The sequence below is a fragment of the Protopterus annectens genome, chromosome 16.part0 (assembly GCF_019279795.1).
Source record: "Protopterus annectens isolate FY-2018-M chromosome 16.part0, PAN1.0, whole genome shotgun sequence".
NCBI lineage: Eukaryota > Metazoa > Chordata > Ceratodontiformes > Protopteridae > Protopterus > Protopterus annectens.
The window spans coordinates 696,274,965-696,296,422 of record NC_056750.1 but is presented as its reverse complement, the minus strand read 5'-3'; the positions used below and the strand labels follow the sequence as shown (position 1 = coordinate 696,296,422).

The following is a 21,458-nucleotide window of genomic DNA, read 5'->3' as shown; positions in this document are numbered from 1 at the left end:
AAGTTTGTGTCACTGTTGAAACTTTATCGGCTCCAACCTAACAAGTTTTGTGGGGTTTTTTTGCTGCTTAAACGCAGTAATCATCTTACAAAACATTATTTATATACCTATTCAACATTTGCAACATACTTGATTTGGTTATTAATTTGACAACGTCTCTCATTTTAATGTAGCTGTAATCACCAAGACTTGGAGAAAACACTTATCTCCATTACCCTTCTGTGGACGTTTCTATTTTACTACTTGTTAAATAGGCAGGCTTTAACACACAAAGTAGCAGGTGAAGTTGTATTCTGTTAAAGAAAAGTTCAGCATCTCTGTGCAAATATTTCAGTTTGAACATGGTGACTCCTCCAAAAAGAATATATACATAAACAATGAACACTTAATTATAATTAAAATACATAGTTCATCAAAGCAAGTTTTGCAGCTAACTGGTGATTCTCTAGCACTGGAGTATGAAGGACTAATCTACTTTGGATGATAAGCCATGTTAAAATGATCTTTTTTTGTCACAGACACTGACTCATACCTTAAATCTGGCAACCCCTCCTTATGGAATTCTTGCAGAGAACTAAGAATTCAAAGTAATTTTTTTGTCAGATGTTCTAAAAAGAAATACTTCCCGCTTATGTTTATACATCATCCAAGGACTTCTAAAATGAGAACACTCTTTACTCTTTCCTTGTAGCAAGCGGCACCTTTCCTCTTTCCCAATTCTAAAGTTATGAAATGTTGCCAAAGTTAGTTTGGAATTTTCTTCATGGCTGTTTTTATGCCCCTGCAAACTCTATGGTTGCTGGGTGCCCCCAACTATGGTAAGTTATCTTATTTTGAGAGTTTGTAACATGCTTGTCAAACCAGAAAAAGCAGCATAGGGCTGCTCCTGAAAAGCAGTACAGCAAACCTGATGTAATTAATAAACCCACTGGGTAATAATAACTCTAATTTATATCTCTATTAAAATTCAGAGAGATTTCTGCTTATATTAACTGTGTTTTGTCATGTAAAATACTTTATAATTTCATTAAATGTTTTACCACTGACATAGCGCCCTTGATTTAGTTAAATCCTGCTGGTGGGCATTCTCTCCACTGAAACTAACATCATAACCAACTTTATACTCCTGCAATACCTGTGGCCCCTTCAATCATCCTTGACTGTGTGGGAGCCCCACAAAAAACTGCTGCTGGATAGGGGAAAATGAGAAGAAAGATATTATTCATTTTCTGAATACGCTCTTTATCCAAAATAGGGTTGTGATATGATCCTGTTAGGATAAAGCTTATTAGCAGTGAATGAACGTGAGCAAGTTAAGTGCTAGAGATCAGCAGTCCAGAGTGACCAATCTCAGTTTTTACTTTAGATTTTAAAAAGAGCTGATGCTTCCAATCTCAGGGATGGTTTTCTTTTTCAGGGAGTTTTATAAGTACTGACAAGAACACCAGATATATAACTCTCAATGTCTTTGCTCAAGAATTCCAAGCAAAGCCACTCATAATATCTGAATAAAGGCTCAAAATTAGGAACACTTCTTAAAATATTACTCTAAATCACTTGAAAAGCTAACAGAATAGCACATTTTCAATCAACCTGCATTTTCTGGACAGTAAGAAGTATGAATGTCTGATGTCTGGATTTATTGACTGGCTATAATCCTGAATGATTTCCCAGCAAATCAGAATTTCTGAGAGAGTCAGAGAACAAGTTATGAGGCAAGATCAGGAACATTATATGAAGTCAGGGACAGTGACTGGTATACATTACTCCTCAATGAGGTAAATAAAAGTGACTTATCTCTACTGTTGCCTGATTATTGCTAAACAGCCACCACCTATCTATTGGGGCAGTACAGGTGTTGCGCAGTGTACTGGTGTTTGCAGAAATAATTGAAAAACTATGGCTTCTGCTTGTGTGTCTGTGTGCATGCTCACGCATGCACACGTATGTGTGTGCGCACTGCAGTGAACGACTAGGAAGGTGGCTATAATTTATTTATCTTTCTAGCACAAACATCATCAGCATTACTATTATGACTGTGTGGGTGGTATGGTTACTGTGTATTTAAGGGTAACAAGCTAGTCATATTTTCTTTCACTAACAATTGCAAACAGAGACCTTGCTCATGATAGTTGGCTGTATTTGGTGATTTGGTAGTAAGAGGGTGTGTGTGAAAGCAACTGTTCATTGCCATTTCAAAGAGCTTCGATCAGACTGAGTTCTTTTCGATGCTTTTTTTTCTGTGTGGAGTCTACAAACCCTTCCTGTTTGTACATCTATCCATTCTATCCATGAGTTTTGGTTAACCCAAACACCTCAAAAATGTGCAGCAGGTATATGTGTGTGTGTGTGTGTGTGTGTGTGTGTGTGTGTGTGTGTGTGTGTGTATATATATATATATATATATATATATATATATATATATATATATACGCATGTAAAAAAAAATATATATGACTGATTTTTATTTCTGAACACACACAATCACGCCTGCCACTTATGTAACTCCTCTGTGTAGTGTTGTTTAACAACATGCACTTAACAAGTAATTATGTTTCAAAAGTAAGGCATAAAATACATTACAGGACATTCAGATATTTAGAGCTTCTAGGAGCATGCTGACCATCACACCCCAGAATGTATAAATGGATTTTGACATGGACTTAGTGATAGCCTCTACTCTCAACCATATCCATCCTGAAACCAGCCCTGTCTAGATATGTGTCAAGAAGGTTGTGTGGGGTATTGGCGTTGTGTGTTCAGAACTTCTTTAATTTTCATCACAATCAAACCTTAGATGTATGCATAAGAGGTTATTATAGCTGTTTTAGGGGATGGGGACAATGTACTCATTGTTTCTTTTACTTTTCTCACACACCTTAGAGGTGTACAAGGTCACTACAGCTTCTGAAAGGGCAGTGCACTGTCTGTGAACAACACAGCTGAATTCATTACTGTAGTCATTGTTTTTTCACTTTCATCACAATCTCATACCAGGCACATGTACCAATGGTTCCCTTTGGGGGGTAGGGGTGAAGCGTGATGAGGCATGCTATATATTTACATATATATATATATATATATATATATATATATATATACATATATCAAATACATAACTAGGGCCATTTGTACCTTTGCTTTCATCCCAATCTAACATCAGAGGGATGCACAGGCAGTCAATGTCTTTTTTTAGGGGGGGGGGTGGGCAGTAATCCCAGAGGGGATTTGTATATCCTTTCAACAAGTGTATTGTTAGTTTATTGTGAGTTATTATTTTGTCAACTTTGAACATTAGGGCTTAGGCACAACTAATGTCTTCCTTGAAAGAAAAAAAAAAAAGACTAAAATTCTTTCCTTACTCATGATGTTTGTTCTGGCCAACATTGGACTAAAATGTTTGGAAAATGCTGTAACATGCATTCCAGAACATCTATAACCATATGGCTTCTGGAGGCCCCAGTTCATTGAATTATTTCCTAAACAGTTATTATTACTTTACTGTCTTGGTCAATAAAGGTGTGTTGAAAGGATGCAAGGAAATCTAAAGTTGAACAGCAACACTAAATTTCTTTCCTTAATCATAGTTAAGTTATCAGTGAATGAAAATGTTGAACATAAAGAAAAAAATGCATTTCAGAGCATATAGAAAATTATGGCTTCTTGAAAAAGCTGAAGACTAAGACAAAATTTGAGAAAAGGAGATAAAAGTAATGTGCATCGTGTGTCAAGCCTAAAAAATGGAGGTGGGGGGTAGGAGCACAGGGCCCTGCAGGATATGTATGGAGGTAAATGTAGGCAGTGCTTAAAGCACCATTCCATCTAAGTCCAGCCCTGTACATAGAGTTATTGTAAGATATCAATGTTGCAACTGAATGCCAGTAACTGTGAATGTCCCTCTGTGAGATGGGCCAACACAGTGTGGTATACGGACTTCTCATAACGTAAGAGCATTGTAACTATGGTTCAGACTGTGCATGCTACCTCTAAAACTCTGCAGCATGAAATACAGGTCGCTTAGAAGGGGTGGTAATGACAAGGTGATGCTTAGAATGGAAGTGCTTAGGGGGACCCCAACTTCACACTTACTGGGGGCCCCCAGAATGCTAACATTGGCCTTGATTTTCTTGAACCTGCCCACACTTCATCAAAGAGTGGTCCACCTGAACCATCTACCTTATAATTAGAATAACCACAGAAAGGCTAGTTTCTAAATTGTGGCAATAGACTCAGGTTGTTCTGCTGCAGGAGGCTATTACCCCTTACCAGGTGTCTAACATTAAGCATAAATCCCGATTAAAACCCATATTAAAATCATTGAAGGAATAATTCTCTGCAAACTCACAGACTTTCTCCACTACAGAGATGTACTTTCTCCATCTTAGCTTAGAGCCTGAAAAGTCTAGGAAGTCAATACCACATTCTTGCTTGTCAGGCTCATTAGGAATGGTCACGTTTGCTTAAAATGGCTTTGCTGTTGAACAAATGCAGTCTGTCTAATATTTAGGGTCATACCTGATGAGTCTGCAGATGTGGCTGAACAAACTGTATTAAAACTTATATATACAGTCAGGCTGTTGGGTGTTTCTACACATACGCTTCCGATTGCTGTACAGGTTATCACTGCACGCATCTTATCATGTGATGAAATGGTGGTGTTTTCCATTGCTGATACAATTTTTCAAATTATGTAATGGTCAAAGTTAATTATATCAACTGTTAAAATTTGAGGGTTTTTGCTATTTTCTGAGTTTGTGTGACCCTGGAATTAGTATAATTCACTTTGTGGTGGGGTGTGGGAGCAGAGCTCCCATATAAAAAGCTGAATTTTTTTTTTGTTTTACTTTTTGTAATCACAAATGTAAACTAATGGTTTACATTTGTGATTACTTCCTTGTGATGATTTTAGTGGCGATTAAAGGAAACTTCAGATGTTTGTTTGCAGTTTTGTGTTCCAAACTCACAGGCAATATTCATTATAAATGTATGCTTCCAGTCCCTCTCTACAAGAATCAAACTGGATTCTGCATTAGTACTTCCAAAAATATGTTAGTATGCACTTATGTTCACAACCTGTTTAAACAGCCATGCACCAAACTTAGATCAGTGCAGAATAAAATAGATCTAAAGCATTTCAATAGATAACCCTCTAACTCAAATGACTGAAACTTGCAAAACTGAATGAAGTACATATAATTAAACACTGCTTTTGACCACTTTCCTGACAATTCTAGAGAATAGCTGATAAATAATATAAACTAATGCTGGAAAATTCTATGAGCCTCAAATTTCTGAAACTATTCCTTTCTGTATCTTTGTTCTATGACCTCCAAATTTCTGAAACTTAACTCCTTTCCTTTTTGCAGGAAATCCTTCCTTCTACCAAGTAAATAACAGTCTCCATTCTCTTTCTAACAATGCCTCATTTATGCACACCCCTGACAACAAATACCACTACAGAGAGAGAATTTCCTGTATTCCAAGAACCAGACTAATGTCCACTTGGTATTCAAGACCTCCTCTCCTACAAAGAATTTCATAAAAAAATGAAATTTGCAGAATGTTGCTAAAGTTAAGTGTTTCACCATTACTTTAATCACTTATTTTTTCAGCAACAAATAATGTCAACCCACTAAAATACCCCAGATCAATAAATCTGTAAAATCCTTATGCTTATTCTAAATTCTTCAAATTGAATATACTACAAATTTACACACACACACACACACACACACACACACACACACACACACACACACACACACACACACACGCACCTTTTTTTCTCATCTCTTTAGGTATAACAATTTCATTGCTCTGTTTATCTTACTGTAATAAATAATATTGTACTTTATGTTTTAACTTGAACTTTTTTATTATGTTTATGAGTCTTTATTTTGGTGTTCAAAAGCTAAGTTACAGTGCTTAGCTTGTTGATGTCCCTTGTAATCTTTATAAGAGTGAATGCACCTACCTGGTCCGGGCCTAAAACTGGTCCATTCAGATCAGTGCTCTTTTTCCTAGTTAATATATCTAAAGTAAATAAATAATTAAAAATAAAATTAAGGTTTAACATGGCATAAACTCAGAAATCAGAACTGCTTGTTAAAGAAACAAAAGCTCCATCAAAAGTCACAAGACTTTTGATAATGCAGATTACTCTAACCCAGTGTAAAAAAAATTGGAAATAAGCAGCCCTAGAATATAATAGTTTAACCATGCAGAATGTCTCTAAAGCCAGATTTTGTAACTAATTCTTCAGTTGTAATAAATGACAAAACTGCAAAAGAATAACCTGACTGGTGCACAAACAATTTTTCATGTCTAGTATTACTTCACTCAATTCAACAAAATTAAGTGTCACTGTGCCCTTACACTGTTCAAGTAATTCTACATTGTTAGCAATTTCTGGTACCATTTAATAGGGATCCAATATATATCAGCCTGGAAAAGAGATTGTAGACAGTCTTAAATACTTTGCCAGAGATGGCCTGCACCTATCATCCCAAGGCTTTCATATACTGGCAAAAACCTTTTCCATCCCCATAGTACCTGTTTTAGGCAATGTCAGCCTTCAAAGATTCTCAACACAACAAAACAGAATTTAGATAATATAAAGGTATTTCTGCTCAAAACTAGGAGCCCTAACAAAAGAATGCCACTCCCTACAGGTTCTCCTTACCATGGATTACATCAATATATGCACTGTAACAGAGAGCTGGTTCAAGACCGTAAAGAGCGCCCTATTAGTGCAAGGTTTCAAAGCTAAACCATTCAGGTCCAACATACTATATGATGGCACTAAGTGAGATGGTGTCTTTACATCTGTAAAAAAATACACCTTAGACTTCTTAGGATAAATAACCAGGAACACCTCCATCTGCAACTTCCCATTAACAAAAACCCTCATCACATCACAGCTAACTATAGGGCCCTCTCTATGTCTCCCTTGTCCTAAACATCATACTAGCATGGAGTCCCTATGCATTCAGCCAAACAACATTCTTCCAGGGGCTTCAACTTTAGCCTTCCACCAGCTGGGTGACTTGTACATCCCATAGATTTCTGGTCTTCATAAATACAAATTCATTGGACCAGTTAGTCTGCACACCAAGTAGAGGAGAGTCTATTTTGGACTTGGTTCACTTCAGTATGGGACAGCTCAGTCCCTTACCAGCTGTAACTTCCTCCCTGATCAAATTGGACCACAAATCAGTCACATTCACCATAAGGCTGGCACTAGAAGTATCCTCAAATATCACAGTATTCAACAATTATGCTAAAGCTAATCTATTAAAATGGAGGTAATAATAGCCACCTAGGCTAAAGACAACCACAACGCTTCTATGTTAGATTCCTCAGAAACAATACTCACACTCGCACAGGGTAGAGCTTTCAGTAAGTTACATCACATACTCAGAACTGCAGGTCATAGCCAATCTGCTAGCAAATAAACTTCACTCTAACTTCATCCCTACTTCTCCCGCATTCCAAGATCACATACAGGCATCTGCTCGACCCTCAAATCTCCCAAGAACAAGTCCTTAAATCATTGACCAAGATCACTGCTTCTAGGGTGCAAGGTTACATAATAGGATACTTATTGGCCAGCCAGCCTAAAACAGGACCTGCCAACCTCCTGCATTGGCTATTCATTCAGCACGTAAACAAGCCTTTGCTGGACAAATGGAAGACCACAACAGTCATTCCCCTTCACAAAGATGAGGCATCAGTGGACCCAGGTAATTACAGACCCATAAGTCTGGCCAGCATCATCTGTAAAGCTATGGAAAAGATCACTGTGGACTAAATAAATAAGTACATGTACAACCTGCAAAGTCTTGATCCTGACCAGTTAATTTTATTCAAGGGCAGATCCTGCCTATTTAAGCCTGTCAACTTCTTCTGGAAATTTACCGAAGCAATGTATGAGAGAAATCAATACATACCATATCTAGATCTTGCAAAAGCATTCAACATTATCGCACACTTAGGTATAGTAAATAAACTCACCCAGTTAAATGTAAATCCTTATTTAACTCATTCGGTAGCAAACTGGCTCACTAATAGAACCAGTGAAACTAGGGTGAGCAGCACCAGCTCTATCAAAAGACTTGTCACTAGCAGTGTACTCCAGGGATCACTTCAGGACATTCCTCCTTGGGGTCTATATCAGAACATCGAAGTTTTAAAACTTTGAATGTTCTGATATCGACCCATTTTAATCGAACACTAAAAATAGTGAAGCTGCAGAACACCAGATTCTTTCCTAGGGAAAGAATTTGGTTGGCCGGTTATGTGGCTTTGCTATTTTCAGCACTGTGGTGGAGATTTACGGGTCGGGTTTAGGTAAGTGTGCGATTGTGTGGTTGTTAGGATTAGGGCATGGGTTAGGTGAGTTAGGGTTAGGGCACTGGTTAGGTGAGTTAGGGTTAGGGCACAGGTTAGGTGAATTAGGTTTAGGGGTGGGTTAAGTGAGTGTGCGATATTGAGGGACCTTAGGGTTAGGGTTTGGGTTAAGGTAAGTGGATAGATAGTGTATGTATAGTTTAGTGTAGGGTTAGTTGTAGGATTATAAGTGTATCAATGTTTTTTAGGTGTGCTTGTGTTGTGTGTGTGTGTTTTGGAATAGCAATTTTTTTCCCAAGGAAAAGATTCACTGTTCTGAATGTTCGATATTATGTGGTTTAGATGTTTTAGGTTCGATGAAATAGCGTTCGCTATTTTCATCTTTCGATAACATGATATAAATGCCCTCCTTGGCATATACCTCTTGGAGGTCAAAGCTAATGTTTAGGTTTTATGGCTGTCCAAGTTTGTAGATGACTACAAAATTAGTGCTATCATAAGCTCTTCAGGAGACGCCATGATCCTCCTAATAAAGGCCTTTTCCCAGTGGTGGCTGGTGACTTCAAATCAAAGGGGGGCTGCAGGAGACAGCTTAATGGGTGGGGCCAGTGTGAAGGGGTGTGGCCAGACCAACTAGAAAGGGGAGGAGCTATGCTCAAAACTACAAAAAATGTAACTTTATTTAAATTCGCTACCCTGGGTGCCAAACCGTCATTGTAAGAGTCCAATCAAGACAAAATGAAGTGCAGAAGAAAAAAATTTCAATGCATTAGCTACATGACAGCTTACTTATTATCTAGATGGAAACAAAAAGGTTGTGAGGCATGAAAAAATAAATTACTTTTTAAATACATTACTGGATTGCCAGTCAAAATCAAGTACAAGACAAAGAGGCAGCACGCATCTCAAACCACTTCTCCTTGTACTCCAGTTCTAATTATAATTTATATTCGGCTTTATTAATGCACCAAGTAACATGCTGAAAGTAGCAATCTCTGTGATACCCCCACTTGTAAAAATGTTTCTTATCCAAAAAAGACCTGCTGCCTGACAACAACTATCTACTTGTTTCATGGGGAAAACATGATCAAAGTAAAAAAATGAAAAGCAAACAAGAAACAAGCTCAAGATACATTGCTTAAAGGATTACTGTACAGGTAATGGACCACACATGATAAATTGGCATTCTGTTTGGTTTACAGGTAAAGCCTGCAAAGATGACTGCAAGTCTCCAGCAAATGTAATGAGCTTCTTAAAATAATGTGATCCTGTCCTTTATTACAAATATTGTCATATGCATTTCAATACCCAAGGCTTATACATTATCTAGTTATGTAAATATTCTCTGAATGGCAACAACAGAAAGGCTTTCAATGTTGGCAATTCTTTAACAGTATGCTTATTAAAGCTTACTTGCATCTTACAATCTCAGACAAGCTTACCTGATGGTCATTAAAGCATTGTTACTTAAACACAGAGCAACAGGCACTTTCTGAGTAATAATAAGCATAAATCAACAGTATAAAAATATGACAGAAACCAGAACATTCTGCAAAATCAAGGACAGAATAAAAGTAGCACTTGTGTCTAACTTGGATGGGGGGATACTCTGCACATTTACACTGCATAACTGCTCCTTGCCTTGCTTGGACACATCCAGAGTCACTACATGGGAGAGTGGGGTGCAACAAGTATGTCACAATTTGAAATGTCTCTGGCTGACTGTGATGGCCCTGACACATTTGTCATACCTCTCAGCCTCAGAACAAGAATTACGGACAGAGCCATACATAGAAGTGGGACAAAGGCCCAAAAAATAAGGACAATTTTTTAAATATTGCTCTTATAAACTTAGAAAGCTAATAGAATAGTAGGTCTTGCATGAGTATGAATTTTCTGAAAGGTATGAAATCTGAAACTCAAATGTCTGTCATTATTTTCTAACGTCAGTCTTTAATGATTTGCCACTAATTTGCCAAAAAAACACAATTTTATGAAAAACTGGCCAAAATGCGATGCAAAAATATAAAATAGCCACACAATACAGCTGGGAACCTGTTAAAGAAGGGACACTTTTTAATATTAGTACTGCTAACTTGAGTAGCTGACAAAATAAAATAATCTACATGCATTTCTAAAATAAAAGTAATCTATAACTCTGATTATTACAGTTATTTCTTAATTGTAAGCCCTCCACGTTTTCTTCCAAAATTGTCATTTTGTAGTGGGATTATTAGGGGAAGAGCAACATTTAGAGCCAAAATCGGGGACAGTTGAGAGGTTTGGATATGCCTATTTCTATAAAGCAATTTATTTGTACGTACCTCTCAACCTGTTAATGCAGGAAATCTGGACAAGGCCAAATATACTGGGGGAACATATAAACAGTACTATAAATTGTTGTATAAACTGAGACAATTGATAGAATAGCAGGTCTTGCTTTAGCAAGCATTTTTCTGAAGGTTATGAAGTCTGAAACTCAGTGTGTCATTATTTAGTGACTTAATTCCCTAAATTATTTGCCAGAAAACCACACATTTTATGAGTAACAAACCAAAAATAAGAAGCAAAAATCTATTCATTCCGTGAAAATCTGGACAGTTGAGAGGTATAGTTCAGCCGGGGCTGTCTTTGAGTTTGCTGCCCTTCCCCCTCACAAAATCATGGTCGAATGGAGCCTCCCCCTGCAGCCATTCCAATGAACCATTACTTGGCTATTTCACCCCTTTTACCATAAACACTAATGTGCATACTGTTTTAATTCTATGATGATTTGGACTTCATTTGAAAGTTTTATTTTGCATTTTACAGCACAGACATTAAGACATATGCTAAATAAAGCAATGCAATCTCACAATGAAAACAGACTTGGCATTAAAACTTCTTTGGCCTTGAAACTTACATTCATTGAAACAGCACTGAAACCCACATTCAAAGAAAATACATTTTGTCAGTGGCAGATAAAGATTAACTTTGGGCTGTTTTCAAATCATAGGCCCCTTGCACACGAAACAGACACGTGGTCTTTCATACACCTTCCTGATTGTATTAAATTATATTTCATGTACAATATAGTACAGTTGTTAGAGGGCGTTTTACATTTGTTTAGAAAATTTTTCAAGTAAACAATGAAACAAAATGCATGCACCAATAATGACAAAATTGCCAATTCAGAACATTTTTCCAGTAAAGAAATGAAACAAAATGCATGCACCAGTAATGACAAAACTGCCCAATTCAGAACATTTCTATCATAAAAGTCTACTCAAACTTCTACAGTCCACCAGTATCAGTAAATATGCACAATCTCTGAAGAAGTAAAAGTCATCTAAATAATTCCACATTAAAGAAATCTGTAACTAATGAAGAGGTTGCTGCTAGCAAACTTCTTTATATTTCATTGTTTCATCTACAAATAAAGTGCCTGTTGCCCTTGAGGAATAAATTGCCTAAGTTGCATTAAAAAAATGATAAGCTAGTAATATTGCAAATGGATGGCAAACTGATAACAGGTTCATAGTTACTAGGTATCTTTACCAAAAAATACTGCAGCATCCACCCCTTTTACAATACAGTACAATATCAGCAATGCATTGATCTACTGTGGGAGTAGAACCCACAGTCTTCTTCATCAAAAGCAAGTACACTACCTGTTGTGTTATTAACAATGCGAGCAGACTCGGCGTAAGCAGCACTAAACTTTGGTTCCCCTACAGCTCTCAGCTTCTTGTAAAATCTACTTGACACTCAGCTGTATCTCTGAACTTTGCAGCACAAGAAATCTGGAAAAAGCCAAAATTTGGGGGGGGGGTGGCAAAAGATCAAAAACCAGGGATACATTTTAAACATTGCTTGTATAATGTTGGAAAGTTATTAGAATAAAATGCGGTGCTACCACCATGCATTTCACTGCCAAGTATTGAGCCCAGGACCCTGTGCAAACCAGTCAGAGCAACATACCACTATGCCAAATCATCTGTTTATGAAAGGAAGACTGAAACTTAAATGGCTACCATTTAGTGAATTCAGTTCTCACCATAGCTGTCAACATCTTAGCACAAAACACCTGAACAAAGCCAATAATGGGGGAATACAGCCCCAAACATATTCAGTGAGTTCAGTTATCACCATAGCTCTCAATCTTGGCACAAAAAACCTGGACAAAGCCAATAATGGGGGAATACAGTTCAAAACATAGGGATAAATATCCATCGAGGACACCAGAGTAAACCCACACAAACACAGGGAGGACATGCAGACAGCACCCCCCCCCCCAAGAATCAAACCAGACAACCTGTAGCTGTCAGGCAACAATGCTACCACTGCACCACTGGCTGTGTTAAGAAACAAAAATACAGAAACCGCAGATTTTATGAGGAACAGAATAAATATGAGGCAAAAATCTGCAATTGTTTTACAAATGGTGATGGGTAGGGAATTCAGGCTCTTGCCATTTGGGCCCAAGGTTCAAGCCTTATTCTCTACCCACCACCATGTAGCAGCTGGGGCATAACATGCACCTAAAACAGCTGTGAGACCATCCAACCCACTCCTCCTCTAGAATGGCTGTGAGACCATCCAACACACTCCTTACCTAGGCTGCGAGACCATCCAAAACACTCCTCACCTAGAATGGCTGTGAGACCATCTGACATCAGGAAAATAAATCCAATCCAGCCCTGTGAGTGACATCAGGAAAAAAAACTCCAGTCCTGCATCCATCCTCCCAGAGAGAGCTCCTCACCTGCGCAAGCTAACAGTAAATCCTCCAGTTGTCGCAAGACAAACCTCACCTCTCTCCCAATTGGTTCCAGCTGTGCAAAGCTCTCCTGATTGGTCTAGCCTGCAGAAGGAGCAGTCCAGAGCTCTTCTGTTCTGTGTGGCTGTCACCACACAGACTTCTGGGCATTTGTGAGGCAGAGATGCCTTTTCCCTTATCCGGACTGCTTGACAAAGCAGTCTGGAGTTCTTCTGGGTTCCGACCAGTGCGTGTGTGCATGTGTGGACTTCTGGGATTCATAGTTAACTGTTTTTTTCACTTTTCTTTTTTTTTTTTTGTTTGTTTTCTAGGTGGGAGGGCTGCAGTCCTATAGCACGAGCCGCCCCTGCCTTTTCCCAAACAAATATCTGTTATCCTTATAGAAGTTTGACTTCCTCTGTAACTATTACATTGACAACACACCCCTGGAAAATTAATTTGGGGATCTGTGTAGACAATGAACTGTCCTTTGATCTGCATGAATTCACTATTGTAAGAAAGTCCTTCATTACACAGCTTATTGGAAAGGGTATGGTGTCCGGGTCTGAGGATGTGATCTTTCCTTGTTATTATGCACTTATTAAGATGATCTTTGAATGCATTGTTTCCTTTAGTGTGTACCTGTCCAAACACTTGGCACAACTTGAATGACCTCAGTGTCTCACCAAGGAAATCAAGGGCCTAAAACACAAGGTTACATTGACAATCTCAAAGCCCTGTCCCTCTTCTCAGTATCTTACAAATTACTGAGGGACAATCTCTGCCTCACTTATAGAGCCTCAACCAATCCCATCTTTCAGATATACTGTACATCCAGAAGACTACTGGTGGCATAAACACCCACTTAGAAGATCTTAATCTTTTATAAAAGATAAATAGGGCATGTTGGAGGGATAAATATATAGCAGAGAGAATGCCACTTTTCTTGAAATCATCTTCTGCTACACATAAAGCAAAATTATGTCTCAACACTCCTCAAGGGTAATCTTGATGAATGAATGGGAAAAAAATAATGTCACACCTGGTTTAGCACCTTTGTTCCTTATGGGTAAATGTAACATGTAAATGTGTGGTCACTGGGCTATTCATTCATAGAATGCCAGGACCGTTAGTTATTTGTACTTATATTACAAGGGTTATAAACATTTTGTGAATGCATGGCTAGGCTACAAAATATCTTAATTGAGCAATAGCCTATTAAATAACTGTGAACCTGTAAGAAAATTGTGTTATTACTGAACTTTCAAAAACTGTTTAGAAGTTTTCAGCATGTCTGAAACCTGGCCAGTGTATCTGCACAGTGTTATTTAAGGTTACTGATCACAGTTCAGAAAAAAAAAATACTGATAAGGTTCCAGACACCCAATTCAAACTCTGTAACCTTCCTGTATTACTTCATTTATCTTATCACTAAGTAAATGCACAGTTATCCAGGGTCTAACCCAGTTTTTTTTTCTTTATAACTTTGTACAGGCACAGGTGTGTCATTCATTGGGCCCAGTTTGTTTTCCTACCTGTGTGAGACACTCATGAAAGAAGTATGGGAATGCTAACAACATTCATTATATGGATGACTTTGCTTTTATACCATTTCCTCTGACAATATCATACTGAATGAGCTTTTGTAGCATAGCTGGATAGCTCAACTGCTCTTTAGAGTTGAACTATAGAAAATATCTGTATTTGCATACAGCTGAAGCTAATGGCTTCTTATCTAATAGGAAAAGATGAGGCCCACACAAGTGTCTACTTCTTAGCCTAAAAAGTCCTTGATGTGAATTAATAAAGACTATTTGGGCAAGATTTTTATACTGAATATGTAAATGTTGTTGGTTTTCTTTTCGGCTTTTCCCGATTAGGGGTCGCCACAGCGGAACTCCGGTCCGCTAATGGTTGGCAGTAGATTTTTTTATGGTGTCGAGTTGCCAGCCCGATGCCCAACTTTCAGCGAAGGCACGCCCATTCCTGCATGTCTTTCAGAGGCCACTCGACCTCAGGGAGGACATGCAGACTTCACACAGAAGGCAGTCCAGTCGTGAATCGAACAGGAGAACCTTTTGCTGTGAGGCAACAACGCTACCGCTGCACCACCGCGGCTATATACTGAATATGTAAATGAAAATAAATAAATAAATGACTGACTAAATGAATGCATGAATGAAAAGATGATTGACTTTATTGTCATTCCTGTTTTCGGAGGTAAATTGCCATCATCTCAAGTTGATGGATACTATAGGAACTTACATTTAAAATAAGTTTTTTCATTTCTAGTCTCTAGTCTTACAGTATGATGTATGCAATTTAATTATTTTCTTCTTACAGGTACTACCACTAAAGTATTTATTGAGGCTCCACGCCCAGCTGTAAGGAAAATGCTCCCAAGGAATGTCAAGTCACCACTTAACAAGAAATTCATGTCATTAGATGGAACTGTAATCCTTACTCAGGGTATGTGTTCAGAAACTTGACAATTTCAAAGGTAATTTGTTCTTCCAGTTTGATAATACTTACCTAACCCCAAGTGAAACACTTACTTGGGATCTTCTTTAAGTTAGTAAACATCCAACTACATTGCTGCAGCCATTAATATAAACAATGAATTCCAATTACGTTAGTATGTAGGCCTTCTGTAATATTTTGTTGCATTCAACTACTGCTACTTTTCTGCCATTTGTTTTACATCATTGCATCTGTGATATAGTGTCACCAGAGTGTTGACAACAGTGCATTTTTCTGCATTGGGAAGACATGGTCTTTCCTAGGTGACTTCTTCATCTACAAAACTGGATGAATACAAGATAAAGTATGATATTAACCTCCTTCCATTTCTGTGTCCAGCAACAGACTGGATGTTTTCCCATTCTTTGATAAACTTTGATAATATTTATGTATTCATTTTTTGTACAAAAAATTTTGGAAGACTTTCTTTATATGAGAGGTTATACATGAAAACAGGTGGTACATGAACTGATGTCTGTGAGAAGGAGAGATATATGAAGCTTTTATATAGGTTGTTGAGGGCTGCTTTACCCTCTGATTAAAGTGCATAAGTCATATAACAATATTTTTTACATTTGGGATATATTACCAGCTACACAACATGCCCGTGGGCCATATATGGAATGATTAATATGTAATTATAATCAATGAAAATATAATGACTCCTTTTACTTTGCATGTACTGGACTGGAAGAGAGAAAGTGTTTCAAAAGTACCTTAGCATAATACTTCTTGTGTTTCAGCACAGATTTAAGTCAATAAAATGTGAAACATCATTTATATCTACTCTGGTGGTAAATTAGTTACAGATCCAACAGGTAAGGAGGTGCAGCAAAAGTATTCCAGCCCTGGTCTTTCTGAGTAGAGGAAGAATATGATTCATGTCCAGCAGAGATTAAACAAATGATTACATGCACCACATGAACCATACTAAAACAATCAGTGTACTTTATGCAGGCATGTCTTATATTTCAATAGTATTAAATAAAATATGAATTTCAGAAGGGCTTTATGCTTAGCATGAGCAGGGGCTCACCATAAATGTATGCTGTGTAGAGGAAGACGTGAGTGTGCTAAGCCATGGTTCCATACCAGCCTGCCCAGTGGCAGTTCATAGAAGAGACTAGAAAACATTCACAAAAAACTACTTGATAAACACATTCTAGAAATACATTTACAAATGTAAGGTTGAAAACCAGAAGGAATACTTATGTAAAGCTGTGCCTGCAAATATATGAATACAATATGAGAAATATATATTAGATTCTAAACTTTTTTATATTAGCTTAACATCATCAAGAATATATTTCTTTTATTTTCTTTTCTAATTGCATTAATTCATTAATCAGACGTGCAGACTTGTTCATGGATGCTTTTCAGTCATGACCTGGGTCAAAATGATAATAGCAATCAGTCAGCATATTATGAGGATGTAGGAGGAACTGAGAAAACTCAAGAAAATGCACACAGACATGGAGAGCATGAAAATTCCACACAGACAGTAATCAGGGGTCTGACTGTACCCTATACCCTGGAGCTAGGATGTAGAGATATTAATAAACGAGGAACTATGTTTTTCACATTTAACAGATAGAGATGCAGTTTTCTACTTTCATGGAATTGATATCACTGACTACAGATACCTCACTGTTACCATTACCATATAAAGTAACTCCCTTTTCTTGAAATAGCATATGTTAAGTTGTCTATCTTGCCTTCATTCTTGTTGGTTGGGTTCGGAGCCGATGCTCGGCTCCGACTCGGCCATCTTGAAAAGCTTTTGAGCTGCATACTGGATCAAGGCCACCCCATATCCCATGATGCCTGGCGCTAGATACCCAGATCTCGTTTGCCGCTTCTGCTGTGAGGTTGTCTACTGGCTCAGGTCATATATTTTCATTATTTACTCGTTTCTGATAAAAATTTATAGGCTTGTTAGTGTAGGTTGTTTATACTAATTAACCTTTATATATATATATATATATATATATATATATATATATATATATACTTGTAGTATCTATAATTCTTTCTTAAACCTTCCCCTATCCCTTCAGAAAACTCGTTTTAGAGAGTTTTCCCCTCCCCCTTCACTTTCTTAGGTAGCCATTTAAATTAGAGGCTAACCCTTTTCACTTTCTCTAATTAAAAAAAAAAAAAAAAAAACTTTTAGCTCTTACTTAGTTAGTTATGTTTAGCTTATATATATATATATATATATACACACAATATTGTCAGTTTTCTTGGCTGTGTTTTGGGTGTCTTAACTTAGTGAGTGTGGTAGTACTTGCATCCTAATTTCTTTTGTGTGTTGTCCTTGGTTTTCTAATTCCTTTTCAGGGATGTCCAAGAATACCAAGGTGTCCGGATTCAAGAAGTGTGACTCATGCTATCAGAAGATGTCTCTGACAGATGGTCACACTTCTTGTGTCTATTGTCTCGGCGCCGTGCACCTGCAGGACTCTTATTCTGTTTGCCATGCCTTCAGCCCAAGAGTCCTGCAGGAGCATAAAAATAAGTTAATCCTACGTGGATTACTTAAACAGGATTCACTGGCAAAGACTCAGCCCATGAGGGCCTCTAAGCCACCTAAATCTTTGGCTCCCAGTTCGGAGCCGTCGATGGGTGAAGCTGTTCCTTCAGCCTCAGTTCCGGCCGGAACTGATTTACCTGTCTCCCAGTCGGTCCCGACTCTCCCTTTGGAGCCAACGGGGAGTTGAAAGAGGTCTAGGTCTCCCTCCCTCCCTGGAGTCAATACGCTCGGCTCAGAGGTCTCCTCTGCTCCAATCGAAGCAGTCATCGGTCCCACTCTTCTCGGTCCTCAAGACTATCCAGTCATGACGTGGAGAGAGTGGTCAGTAGGCTGTTAAAATCGCAGGCCCTAGCAAAAATGTTGTCCAGCCCCCCTCGTCAGGTGTTGGCTCCATCCATATCTGCAGTTATTCCTCCTCCGACTCCTTCCTTGAGCTCAGAGCTGGAGTTCATTGGGGTTCGGGTCGTGGAACCGTCGGCACCGATACCTTCTGCTTCGGTTCCGTCGTTGGCTTCGATCACTTCCTTGCTACCGTCCTTGGAAGGGTCTGGGCGCCGAGACTCCCTCGTCAGCTCCGAGGGGGCGAGTGGCATCGGACCCTTGTCCGACCCCGCTCTCCCTCTCGGAGCTTTGGTGCAGGTGAGCTCGGCTCCTACATCAGCTTCGGAGCCATCCCCCTTGGTGCGAAGAGGGATTCCGGTCTCTTCGGAATGGGAGCCTTCTCGGCATCCGAGCAGGGATGCCTTTGAGGTCATGAGGAGTGTGCTGGCCCCTGAGTCAGCCCCACCAGCTCCTCCCACTATGGTGCCTGCGTCTGCCTCTGTCCCTCCTCCGGACCCCAAGCGTGGGGAACCAACGCTCCAGGGCACCCCCTTGGGTGTATCTTCCTCTTCTGAGGCCTCTCCTGATCATTGAGGAGCCACCTCGTAAGAGGAAATGCAAGAGGAAGCATGTTGACTCCCCTGAGTCTGTCACATCAGATACCGACATAGAGGATTCAGAAGGGTCCCCGAGATCCCCCTCTGAAGATGTCTCCTTCTCAGACATCCTTGAGATGCTTAGGCAGAGGGGGAAATGGACTACCCTAAGCCCCTCCAAGGATGAGTCAGTATTCCTGGATGCGTTTGGATCCCGACCTTCCACCTCCTGGGTGTCCTGGCTTTCGACCCACTGATGTCCGTGGTGGCTCAGAAGGCTTGGTCAGCTCCAGACACAGTGGAACCTACCCCCAGAAGACCCACTAAATTCATAACGGCACCACAGGATGAACAGGTTTTGACCAAAGGTGTCCCTGTTGATGCCATGGTGGTATCGGTGGCCACAAAGAAGGAGTTGGCTGAAACTTCTTCATCTGTCCATCCCCCTAACAAGGAGTCCAGGAAGATGGACAGATATGGGAAGCGGATGTTCTCTTCAGTGACCTTTTCTATGAGGTCTCTGAATTATTTGTGCCACTTTACCCACCTTCAAAGGGATCTCCTTAAAGAGCTTGGAGATACCCTCCAAGATCCATCAGCTGAGGGGGCCCGGGCTAAGGCAGCCTCCCAGCTGGCGACTCTTAATTCAGTGGTGAACTCCTCCATGAGGCTCATTTCTTATGCAGCTGATGGTGCGAGTAGAGCCGCAGGCACAGGTGTTGCTCTAAGGAGACACACTTGGATGCGGCTATGTAACTTCGTGGAACCTTTCAGAGCATCTTTCACCAACACCCCCTTTGATGGTTCCTCTCTTTTTGGATCACAGGTGAAGGACACCCTTACCAGGTGTGAACAGGAAGGCAAGACTGTCTCTGCTGTGGGAGTCTGTTTTTCCACTCCTTCCAGACCATATCCCAAGGGTCAGAAGAGTGGAAAGATGTGGTTCTGGAAATCTCAGGGAGCCTTGCTGGACACACGTGGTGAGTTCCCATCCAGGGGCAGAGGAGGGAACAATAATAGACACCGCCCTTGAGGCAAAGGGGGTCCACAAAACCAGGGCAGCAGAGAATCCTTCTCTGAGAAGCCCTCCCACCATCCCTGAAGGGTTGCCCAACTGCCCACCTCCGGAGGCAGTAGGGGGAAGATAATTGCTGTACCCAAGAGTCTGGTAAGACATAACACAAGACAAATGGGTACAGTCAGTTATATCCGGAGGCTACAGAATACCCTTTGTTCGCACTCCCGTAATGTCAAACAAGTCCCTTCCAGATGTTCCACCCAATCTAAGGGATCAAGCAGTACAAGAAATTTCAGAACTGCTAAGAAAAAGGGCCATCCAGCAAGTCCCAGCAGACCAGCAAAGATCCGGAATTTACTCAAGGTTCTTTTTGGTACCAAAAAAGACAGGGGACTGGAGACCCATTCTGGATCTCAGCAGACTGAACAGGTCTGTACAAAGAACCAAGTTTCGGATGGTCACGCTACAGTCCATTATGCCCTTTCTGGGTCAGGACAATTGGATGTGCTCTATACATCTTCAGGATGCGTACTACCATGTCAAAATGGACAGATGCTCCAGAAGATTCCTTCACTTCCGGTTGGGAGCCAGCCATTACCAGTTCAGAGCTCTGCCCTTTGGTCTCACCACAGCCCCCAAAGTGTTCACCAAATGTATGGCAGTAGTTACCGTTCACCTGAGACAGCAAGGATTCCAGGTGTTTCCATATCTAGATGACTGGCTCCTTACTGCTACCACCAGGCATCACCTTCTGCAAGCCAGAGACTTCACTATCGAGACTTGCTCCAGACTAGGTATCTCAATAAATTTCAAAAAGTCTGCATTGTCACCCTGTCAGTCTATCACCTTTATAGGCGCAAATTTAAATACAAAAGACATGTCAGCGAGCCTTCCACCAGACAGGGTATTAGTGATTCGTCAACATGTACAGGTCTTATTAGCATGCAAGAGAATTCAAGCCAAGTTTGTCCTCCAAACTCTAGGTCTCATGGCAGCAGCTATCATACTTGTTCCTCTAGCTCTTTTTCACATGAGGATCCTCCAGTGGCTGCTTTTCACCCAATGGTCTTTCCAGCAGCTTCCCATGTCTCACATGATTATGATCACAGAAGCATGCAAGAAGCACCTTGCATGGTGGATGGTCTCCACATCAGTACCCCTAGCAAGACCATTTGTACTTCCCCCCAGTTGCTACGGTTACCACGGACGCTTCCCTGATCGGGTGGGGGGGCATTATCAGGGCAGGACAGTCCAAGGCACCTGGCAACCTCACAAGTACCACCTGCATATAAACGCCTTGGAGATGAGGGCTGTGCTTCTAGCGTTGCAAGCTTTTCAGGACTCTCTTCCTACTGGGACAATTGCAGTTCAAATGGACAATAT

At 39.9% G+C, this 21,458-nt stretch overlaps 1 protein-coding gene across 1 annotated transcript in view; it reads left to right on the top strand.

The window, feature by feature from the left end:
- Nucleotides 1-21,458, top strand: part of CARMIL3 (capping protein regulator and myosin 1 linker 3) — a 3,552,770-nt gene that overhangs the window by 3,503,496 nt on the left and 27,816 nt on the right. Inside the window, exon 40 of the mRNA XM_044058175.1 lies at nucleotides 15,431-15,556. Within this exon, the coding sequence (XP_043914110.1) occupies nucleotides 15,431-15,556 (126 nt within the window). The remainder of the gene's footprint in view (nucleotides 1-15,430; nucleotides 15,557-21,458) is intronic.